The 10,628-nt window shown below is 51.1% G+C and overlaps 1 protein-coding gene across 1 annotated transcript; it reads left to right on the plus strand.

Annotated features, from left to right (window-relative positions):
* The first annotated feature begins 855 nt into the window (after window positions 1-855).
* On the plus strand, window positions 856-6,394 carry Btbd19 (BTB (POZ) domain containing 19). The gene is made up of 8 exons (XM_013016848.1): window positions 856-1,103; window positions 2,474-2,687; window positions 2,805-2,858; window positions 4,367-4,426; window positions 5,275-5,343; window positions 5,442-5,573; window positions 5,683-5,808; window positions 5,950-6,394. The coding sequence occupies exons 1-8, from the start codon at window positions 1,018-1,020 to the stop codon at window positions 6,082-6,084; spliced, it is 876 nt and encodes a 291-aa protein (XP_012872302.1). The 5' UTR covers window positions 856-1,017; the 3' UTR covers window positions 6,085-6,394.
* The last annotated feature ends 4,234 nt before the right edge of the window (window positions 6,395-10,628 follow it).

Genomic DNA, 10,628 nt, shown 5'->3' on the forward strand with positions numbered 1-10,628 from the left:
GGAATGCAGAGTCTGGGCCCACAGGAAAGAGCACGTCATGGTTCCTCTGTCAGCTTCTAGGAGGACAGATTTCCGCTCCAGGCAGAGCTAGGGTGGGGCTTGGATGACTTCCTCGGTTCTGGGCTGTAGGTGGGGGGAGGAGAGGCCCTTAGCCTCAGCTTAGGAGAGCCAGGCCTGAGACTGCTGTGATTCAGGAATGAATTCAAATCCAATCTCCTGACGGTTGCTGACTGATCCTGGTGCCCTGGGGCTTGTCCTGAGCTGGCATATCTTCTGCTTGCCTCAGTACCCAGAGTATCCCCTCCAGCATTGCATTTCAGGAATGCTAGTGGCAATGACACAGCTGACACTTCAGGAGCTGAAGATCCTCTTCATGGAAGGATGGCACAGCTAAATCTAAGCCCTGAAAACCACCCAAAGAGGTTATCATTTTCCCTGTCGAGGTGGGTTCCTCTGCCTCCCCAACCAAGATTTAACTTGTGAGCCTGTTGGAAGGACTTAGGAAGACAAGGGACTTGAACTCTGAATCTAGGACAGACAGGGGCCAGTGCTAGGATTCTCAGACTCAGCTTAGGGCCCTTCCACAGGCTGAGAGGTTTTGCCCTAGGACTGGAAGATGGGCGGGGCTTCCCCAGGCCCTGCTGTTTCCATGGAAACCCACAGGCTTCTTACCAGCTGCTGCCTGGGCAGGCTCCCAGCCTGGGCCTTGTTGCTAGCAGATTCTCCCAAGACCACAGGCTGATCCAGCATCGGCCTCCCCAGGACCTCCTCTGTGTTCGTCACCATCCAGGGAGCCTCTGGCTTCCTCTATGGGTCTCTACCGCTTTCTTTAGCAACCTGGGCTGCTTTTCCTCCCTAAACTTTAGCTTCTCAACAGATAGGCCTTGTGGGCCCCGCCCCTCCCTCTCCGGTCTCCAGGCTGGCTCTAGGGCCTTGGCCAAGTCTTCCACGGACCAGAAGCCGCAGCGGGCCTCCTAGGCCCCTTCGCTGTCTTTCTCCCCCTACCCCATCTCACCCATGGAGACGGCAGGCCTGACTGTGCGTGGACAGGCTGTGCCCTTTTCTACAGCACTCCGGAGCCTTGTCAACAACCCCCGATACAGGTGAGGGAGTGGGCCTGGTTGGTGAGTTTTCCCTGGCTGGCTCTGTTGGGCCTGTGTCTCCTACCAGGGAGGCCCTGGGTGAAGAGGAGGTGGGGAGTGAGGACTTGGCCTCCTCCCTCACCAGGGGACTCAGTCTATGGGGACATCAAATACAGAAGATGATTGCTGGCCACTCAGTGACCAAGGTATTCTGAGTGCCAGAGGTGGCGAACAGAAGGAACTGTAATCTGGGGCTGCTGTGTGAGTTCAGGCAAAGCCTGTCCTTCTCTGATTCTGGCAAAGAGCCTTCATTTCTGGATCTAGAGGAGTGGGATGTAACTTGACTCTCCCCCAGACAATACTCAGCTAGTGTGAAGGCCTCCTTTCTTGAAGAGGCAGAGGAGTAGATGACTGTTGTGGGAACTGAGGATTCACAAGAGAAAGAAAGCTCAAGAGATTGAACCAGTGAGCTAGACAGGAAGTAGTTCGAGGGTGCTGACCATCCACTGATTGGGTAAGATGTTAGTGCTGTCTGAAACCAGGGCTAGAGTTTACTGGGGCAGCATGAGTCAGGATGCCATCCTCTCAAAGCTTTACTCTTCTCCAAGGGTCAGTGGTTCCCACAACCCTGCTTCTTGGAGCGGGAGGCAGAGCGGGAGGGGGGGGTGTCAGAGTCTGGCCTGAGTAGTGGGAACACCAGGTCTTAAGAATGGGACACTATAGGAGGCTCCAGGAAGCTCAATTTTTTCCTCCTCCCTTCTACTGACTTACCTTGTTTAGACACCCAGAGTTTGGGGCCGGAAGTGATCATGAAGATGGAAAATGTGGTCTGACCTCAGTACATCACCATTCTATGTTTGTTTGCAGTCTGTTTTCACACTCTGCATCCCACACCCACATTTTTCTGGAGGAGGGCTGAAAAAAGCTGAGTTGGCAGCCAGATGAAGGGGAGGAGTCAAGAAGTTTCCTCTACCCTTAAGGCTAAGACAAGTGAGGAGGGTGGTGGAGCCATCTTGCATCAGTCCTGATAAAGCATGAGCACGTCCAGTGAGATCTGGGTGAAAAGCCCAAGATACAGATAGAAAATCACTACGTTAGTATAGGGTAGAGCTGGGATTAGAATTCAGGCCAGTGTCCAGATCTCCTGCTGGAAGGCTAAATCTTTGTTTCTTTTTTGTCCAACATGGAGCTTGAACTTGGGCCCTGGGCATCATTCTCTGAGTGTTTTGCTCAAGGCTAGCACTCTATCACTTTGAGCCACAGGGCTACTTCCTAAGCCCCATTTCTTACATATACTCAAGGAAACTAAGGCCCAAAGTCATAGTAGGCAGGAGGAAAGGCCAAGCTGTCCTCTAGGCTCAGGATTCTTCTCCCCCACCTCTCTCCCTCAGTGATGTTCGCTTTGTAGTTGGTCAAGAGCGGCAGGAGGTATTTGCCCACCGGTGCCTGCTGGCCTGTAGATGCAACTTCTTCCAGAGACTTCTGAGTACAGACCTGGATTCTGGGGTACCTAGTCCTGTGGTGCTAAGCACTGTGCCAGCTGAGGCTTTCCTGGCAGTGCTGGAGTTCCTGTATACCAACAGTGTCACACTGCACCGCCATTCTGTGAGCCCACTAAGCAGCGGCCTGGGGATGGGAGATGCTGGGGGTAGAAAAAGCAGGTGTCCTCCCATCATGCAGTGGGCTTAGGGATGGGGGAAACTCTTCTGCTCTCCCAATCAGGTGCTGGAGGTGCTGACAGTGGCCCTGGAGTATGGGCTGGAGGAGCTGCGAGAGGTAGGCTCTGGCTTGGTTCCCATGCCTCTCGTGGGCTCAGTTCACACCCTGCTTCACACACACTAACCTGGAGGGGAGCATGTATGCACACAAAGAAAAGTACGGGGGTGGGCTGGGAAGGTGGCTCAGTGGTAGAGCACTTGCCTTGCATGCCTGAGGCCCTGGGTTCGATTCCTCAGCACCACATAAGCAAAAAAGAAAAAAGCTGGAAGTGGTGCTGTGGCTCAAGTGGTAGAGTGCTAGCCTTGAGCTGAAGATCTGAGGGACAGTGCCCTGGCCCAGAGTTCAGGCCCCAGGACCGGAGCAAAAAAAAGAAAACAGAAAAGTACGGGGGTGACTGGCAAAAAAAAAAAAAAAAACATGAGAGAATTTGGGGGCAGGGGATGTAGCTCAATGGTAGAGAGCTTGCCTAGCATGTATAAAGTCCTGGGTTCATTCCCCAGCATTGAAGAAGAAGAATTAAAAAAAAAATACACAAAGGATTGTGGGTGTAGTTCAGTGGGATAGAGTGCTTGCTTAGCATCTGTAAGGACCTATACAGTTTACAGCACCACAAAACAGAATAAAAAAAATTTGAACTTTAGGCTGGGAATATAATTCAATGGCAGAGCACTTGCCTAGCATGCATGATGCCCAGGGTTTGATCTCTAGTGCCAAATTAAAAGAAAAAGGGGGAAACAAAGAAGAGGAGGAGGTGGTAGTGGCTGTGGCTGGGTGCTGGTGGTTCTTGTCTGTAATCCTAGCTACTCAGTAGGCTGAGATCTGAGGGTGATAGCTCAAAGGTAGATCCAACACAGAAAAATCCAAGCGACTCATCTCCAGCTAATCAAAATGCCAGAAATGGAAGTGTGGCTCAAGTGGAAGGGCATGAAGCTCTGAGTTCAAGCCTCAGCACACATGCGTGCATGCGTGCTGGTGCGTGTGCACACACCTCCACACTCACCAAAAAATAGGTGGGAGGAAGTGAACAAAGATTAGTATCCTGAGAGGAAGGAATTAAAATTTAGGATGACAACATCTGAGCTGATCAGAGGCAAACATGCTAGAAGATGCATTTTTGGACTGGGAATGTGGCTCAGTGGTAGAGTGCTTGCTTTGTATGCATGAGGCCCTGTGTTTGAGTCCTTAGTACCACATAAGCAGAAAAAGCTGGAAGTGGCGCTGTGGCTCAAGTGGTAGAGTGCTAGCCTTGAGTTGAAGAGCTGAGGGACAGTGCCCAGGCCCAGAGTTAAGGCCCCATGACCAACAACAACAATAGAAGAAATAAGAAGGAATAAGAGGAAGAAGAAGAAGGGGGGGAGGGGGAGGAGGAGGAGGAGGAAGAAGCAGCAAAAGAAGATGCATTTCTGTGTTTGACTTTGTTAGCCTCTAGGTCCTCTGGGTTCCCCAAATTTGAAGCCCTAACAGTTCCATGTCCTTAGTCAGGCCTTGTAGTCAGGATGGGTCTGAGACTGCTAGGAGTCTGGTGACTCACTGCTTTAAGTCTGCGCTCTGATTTCTGTCTTTAGTTGTGCCTGGAGTTTGTAGTGAAGGTGCTGGACGTGGAGTTGGTTTGTGAGGCCTTGCAGGTGAGTGTTGCTAAACAGGTCTGTAAGGAGTATGGCTTTTAGTGTGTGGTACTGAGTTTCAGGTACCAGGAGCTTAGATCTACTCTGGGAAAATCTGGGTACATGAAGTGGACATATAAATTCTGTACCCAGGGCTGGGAAGGTGGCTTAGTGGTAGAGTGCTTGCCTTGCATGCATGAGGCCCCGAGTTTGATTCCTCAGCACCACATAAGCAGAAAAAAAAAAGCGGGAAGTGGTGCTGTGGCTCAAGTGGTAGAGCGCTAGCCTTGAGCTGAAGAGCTGAGGGACAGCGCCCAAGCCCAGAGTTCAAGCTCACGACTGGACCCAAAAATAAATAAATAAATTCTGTACCCAGATCTGTGGGATCCAGGGCCTATCACCCAAATCAGGTTCAGGAGCAAGGGTCACAGGGCCTCAAGTGAGCCACGGGTCACTCCTATAACCCAATTATTCAGAAACAGGAACTGTGAGCTTCTCATCTCCAATTAATCAGCAAAATGCCAGAAGTGGTAGAGCCCTGGCCTTGAGTGAAAAAGCTAATGGAGAGTGCCCAGCCCTAGTGCTGGCACAAGACACAAACAAAAAAAGTGGGAATGGTCTCCTTTGGGGGGCGGGTAAGGGTGGAGTGTGGCACTCAACAGCCATGCTTTGGCCCCAGGATAGGGCTTGAAGGACAGTTCTTCAGGTGGGTCCTCATGTGTCAACACAACTTTGGCGGGATTCCGTTTCCTGGGAGGTCACAGGTGCTGTGAGCTTCCTCATCTAGGGCTAGGACTAGACTTAATTGGTGGTCCTCAGTGTTGGAGCACTGAGCTAATGGAACCTGTCCACTCTCAATCCTCTTCTAGGTGGCTGTCACCTTTGGCTTGGGGCCATTGCAGGAACGGTGCATAGCTTTCATTGAGCCCCACAGCCAGGTATGCTTTCCCATTCTCATACTCCTAAACCCACAAATCCTCTTGTGTTCCTCCCTGACCCCTCTTCCCTCCCCCCCTCGACCGTCCCCCGCCCTCAGGAGGCGCTGCAGACCCGGGGCTTCTTGGAGCTGTCAGCCTCTGCACTGCTGGCGCTGCTGCACAGCGACCGGCTCTGTGTGGACGAGGCGGAGCTGGTCCGGGCGGTCCGCAGCTGGGCGCGCGTGGGCGCGGTGAGTGTGGCCTAGGGGAGCCCAAGGCTGCAAGAGCTCAGCCAAAAAGGGGCGCGGGGGAGGGGGCAGATGTACCCGCCTGGCCAAGGTTCAGGGCTGGCGTTTGCAGGCTGTGCTGGAGCGGCCTGTGGCCGAGGTGGCGGCCCCTGTCGTTGGAGAACTGAGACTGGAACTGCTGGCCCCCGCGGAGCTGAGCGCCCTGGAAGAGCAGAACCGGCGGGAGCCCTTCATCCCGGTGCGGACGCGGGAAACCAGGCTCAGATCCACTCTGCAGCTTGGGAACCCCGGGAACGGGGGTCCCACGGCCCGCCTGCCCTGAATCTTTGGGGGTGAGGGGGTCCTGCGGGACTGCACAGTGACTGGCGGGTCCCTGCAGGTGGAGCAGCTCGTGGAGGCCTGGAAGTGCCACGCCCTGCGGGGAGGAACCGTGGCCCGAAGCACCCCGTGCCGCCGGAGGAGGGGCACTCTGCCCCGGGAGCACCACCGCTTTCTGGATTTGCCTCTCAAGTGACCCAAATCCACAACCAAGTGAGGAAGAGTTCCGAGCCTGCCTGGCTGAGCATCCCGGACTACAGCTCCCGACATCCTCTGCTCCTAGAGCTGGCTTCCGGCCCCAGCATGCCCCGCGAGCCAGGCACAGAGGGCAGGATTATCTCTGCGGGGCCCCACGCCCTGTGGGGGGAGCCTGGGGTGTGAGCCGTGGGAGGACTGGGGTGAGGGCTTGTAGACCCGAAAGCCAGAGTCCTTAACTCTCTGCCCTCAGTCTACGCTCGGCCCCCGGGCCTGTCCTTCCCGGTGCGGGTTTGCGCCGATGACCCCGAGCAGCTCAGACTACGTTTATAATAATAAACCAGGCTGTTGGAAAAAGAGTTCTGCCTAAATGTGCCACGAACACCTCAGGCCCAGTACAAATGGAGCTTCCCGTCTGCCCTGTGTCCCATTTGTGTGAGTGCCCACGCCCAGAATCTTGGATTGCTTCCTCATAGCTGTGAGGCCAGTTCTATTTCTCTCTGTCTCTCTTCTTTCTTGTCCTGGGGGCTTGAACTCAGGGGCCTGGGCACTGTCTGAGCTGCTTTTGCCACAGCACCACTTCCGTTTTTTTGTTTATATGGTCTATGAGGAATCGAACCCAGAGCTTCATGCATGCTAGGCAAACACTCTATCACTAATCCACATTCCCAGCCCCCAGTTCGACTTTCTAAGAGACCTTTCAGTTTTCAGTCTTTCTTAACTTACTGGTCTTTTTCACTTCACCTCCTCTTTCCAGTTCAAAATACAACAGTTTTTAATTTCAGGATACTCAGAACTCCCATATTCTTCCTATATGTAGCAACCTTGACTTTGGGAGTCTAAGGTTTCAGACTTATATTCTTGTTACTGAAGATGTCTCCCACCACTTCATTCATTCTTGACCATAGTTACCTTTCTGCAGACCTGAATTGCCCTATCACATAGTACAATGTATTACTATTTTTTTTTATTCTCTGGCACTAAGGCTTGAACCCAGAGCCTTGCACTTCCTACTTGGCTTTTCTTTTTTGTCGGTCGTGGGGCGAGGGCTCTACAGCTTGAGCCACAACACCACTTCCGGTTTTCTAGTGGTTTATTGGAGATAAGAGTCTCAGGGACTTTCCCTGCCTGGGCTGACTTTGAACTGTGATCCTCAGATCTCAGCCTCCTGAGTAGCCAGGATTACAGGCATGAGCCACTGGCGCCCAGCTGGCTTTTTTTTTGTTTTAATTGTGAAAATACCATACAGAGGGGTTACAATTACATGGGCAAGGTAATGAGTACATTTCTTATGAAGCTTCCCATCTCCTCCCAGCTTTTTTTCAAGGCTGGTGCTCTACCACCTGAGCCACACCTCTACCTCCAGCTCTATGCAGGTTAATTGGAGGTAAGAATCTCTTGTATTTGCCCTGGCAGGCTTTGAACTTCTAGCCTCAAGTCTTAGCCTGAGTAGCTAGGATTACAGGTGTGCAATTCTGTAAATGTTTAACGAGTGACTTTATTAAATCCCACTTAATTCCTTTTTTTTTTGGTCCGGTCGTGGGGCCTGAACTCTGGTCCTGGGCACCGTCCCTCAGCTCTTCAGCTCAAGGCTAGTGCTCTACCACTTGAGCCACAGAGCCACTTCCAGCTTTCTTTTTGCTTATGTGGTGCTGAGGAATCGAACCCAGGGCCTCAGGCATGCAAGGCAAGTGCTCTACCACTGAGCCACCTTCCCAGCCCTTCCTTAACATTTTTTAACTTTTTTTTTTGTGGGGGGGGGAGGGTCTGGTCATGGGGCCAGAACTCTGGACCTGGGCGCTGTCCCTCAGCTCTTCAGCTCAAGGAAAGCGCTCTACCACTGAGCCACCTTCCCAGCTTTTTAAACTTTTTTAAATTATGAGTTTTCTGAGGTAGGAGACAGCGAGTGAGAAGGTGTGCGCAGTTAAAACAGTCCCAAGTCAGCAGGCAGTTCCATCGTCTCAGGATTGGTCAGGTGGATGGACTGAGGCCCTTGAATCACTGATCTGATAAATGGTTTGCTACTCCCTAGATCCCAAGAGAAGTGGCTGACCGCAGAAAATGACACAGGAAAACAAACCTGAGACACTTGCCCTGAATAGCGCTGCTCACTTTCACCATTCTCACCAAAGTACTTCATTTCATGAAAGCTGGAATCCCCCTACTTTAAGCTATAATCATTTCCTTTGCACTTTCAAACCCAGATTAGTAGTAAACCCCAAATGCGTCTTTTTTTTAACCAACAAGTGGAGCCTCGTTGAAGACGAGGCCTCAAAAAATTAGTAATGACTCAGAATTGTTCCTCTCCACGGAAATCTTTAGTAAAAGGCGAAAGATTTATACGATCTGAAGAGAAACCAGAGTATGTCGTTGCTGTCCTCCTCCCAACTCTCCCTATAGACCTAACACTTAACACAGTTATGGTTGTTTGGTGCCTGACCTTCAGGTACTACAAGGCTGTGATTTACACCCACGTAAAGTTCTAGAAGGTGGTATGGCCTATGGTGGTGAAGAAACACATTCGGGAATGGAAGGGGGTGCAATTCAAGCACCACGGAAGCCGTGAAATCGTGGTGCACCATGGGTATGCAAATTAGACGGGTCTGGGCAGGTTGGCGGCAACAGCTGCTGGGACCCTGCGGGGCCACAGGGGGCGTAGAACTCCAGGAGCCAAGAGTCAGGGCTTTCACTTCCCTCGCCTTTTTTTCTGAAGGCAAGAGGGCACTTGCTGCCGCCGGTGCCTGATGCCCTCCAGGGGTCTCTCACTGAGCTGAGACTGGTAAATTGTTAGTCCTAATTATTAGGGTTCTGTGGTTACCTTCAGGGAAGCCCAAGTCCTAGGGTGACAGAAGTTAAAACGGCCAAGCCTAAGCACATAAGAGGCAGATCATCACCTCTTTCTGGAGAAGTTGGCACCCAATTCCTCTCAAAGGGGCCTGGAAGAAATTAGGACAAACAGATGTGGGGAAGTGTCTGGGGTTAATTTACATTACTGGGCGATATATAATAATTCAGCCTTGTCCACAAAGTGGAGTACATGTAAAAGAGGTTGTCTAGAGGCAGAGGCTAGCTCTAGTAGGGCCTGGAGGGGACCTGACCTGCTCTTCTTAGGGTTGGAGAATCATATGGAAGGTGTTGAAGCTGAAGCATAGAGCCCTAGTAGAACTGAGACTCGTTCCTGTGACCAGATGAGGTCAGTGCTCTAAGACAAACTGCTCCAGGGATGGTCCAACTTTCCACTGGAATCCCTTCAGAGGAAAAACTTCCAGCATAGCTAAATCTAAACAAACTTCAATAGTAAACGGAGATCACTTACTAGATAGAGGGCTATTTTTATGCTTATTATTTTTGCATGGTTGGGGATTGAACCCAGGGGTTTTGCACATGCTAGGTAAATGCTCTCTGAGCTACACCCCAACCCTCTTGTATAATTTCATTTAAGATCCTGAAAGGGTGCTGGGTGCCATTGGCTTACACCTCTAAATCATAGCTATTCTGGAGGCTGAGATATGAGGATCATGGTTTGAAGCCAGCCCAGGCAAGAAAACCTGTGACTTTTTATTTTTTGTCAGTTGTAGGGCTTGAACTCAGGGCCTGGGCACTGTCTCTTGAGCTTTTTTGCTCTACTACTTTGAGCCAAAGAACCACTTCCAGTTTTTGAGTGGTTAATTAGAGATAAGAGTCTCACTGACTTTCCTTCCTTGGCTGGCTTGGAACTGCAATCCTCAGATCTCAGCTTCTAGAGTAGCTAGGATTACAAGCATGAGCCACTCATTTCTGGCTGACATTCTTTTCTCCAATTAATCATACGCGTATGATTACGTACACACACAGATCCTGAAAAGGGGAGCTGGAAACATTGCTGTCCTGGAGCATTTCCCAGTATGCACTGGTGGCTCACACTTGTAATCCTAGTACTCAGGAGGTCGAGATTTGAGGATGGCAGTTTAAAGCCAGGAAGGAAAGGCCATGAGACTCATCTCCAACTAACCATCTGAAAACTGGAAGTGGAGTTGTGGCTCAAAGTGGTAGAGTGCTAGCCTTGAGCACAAAAGGTCAGGACAGTCCCTGGGCCCCAAGACCCTAGGACTACCACTACCACCACCAACAAAAAGACTTACTACCAAATAGGGCCCAGTTTTCCAATTCACAGATGAAAATGCTGAAACGCTGAGGTTTGCTAATTTGTCCTGATTGGACACAGCTGGCATTTTAAACACTATTCTAGCCTAGTGAGCTTTCTCTGTTTCACCTAAAAGTCCCTCCACAGTGATCCAAACACAACAGAACCCAAGTAACCTCCATTCCTTGCATAGGCTGGACCCCTCTGAAACTAGTTTCAAAGCCAGCTACCTGCTTCTTCTCTTCTTTTTTTCTTCTTCTGTTGGTTATGGGGCTTGAACTCTGGACCTGGGCTCTTTAGGGACCTGGGCTGTCCCTGAGCTCTTTAGCTCAAGGTGAGCCCTCTACCACTTGAGCCACAGTGCCACTTCTGATTTTCTGATGGTTAATTGGAGATAACAGTCTCATGGACTTTCCTGCCCG

The sequence above is a fragment of the Dipodomys ordii genome, unplaced genomic scaffold, assembly GCF_000151885.1.
Source record: "Dipodomys ordii isolate 6190 unplaced genomic scaffold, Dord_2.0 Scaffold33, whole genome shotgun sequence".
Taxonomy (NCBI): domain Eukaryota; kingdom Metazoa; phylum Chordata; class Mammalia; order Rodentia; family Heteromyidae; genus Dipodomys; species Dipodomys ordii.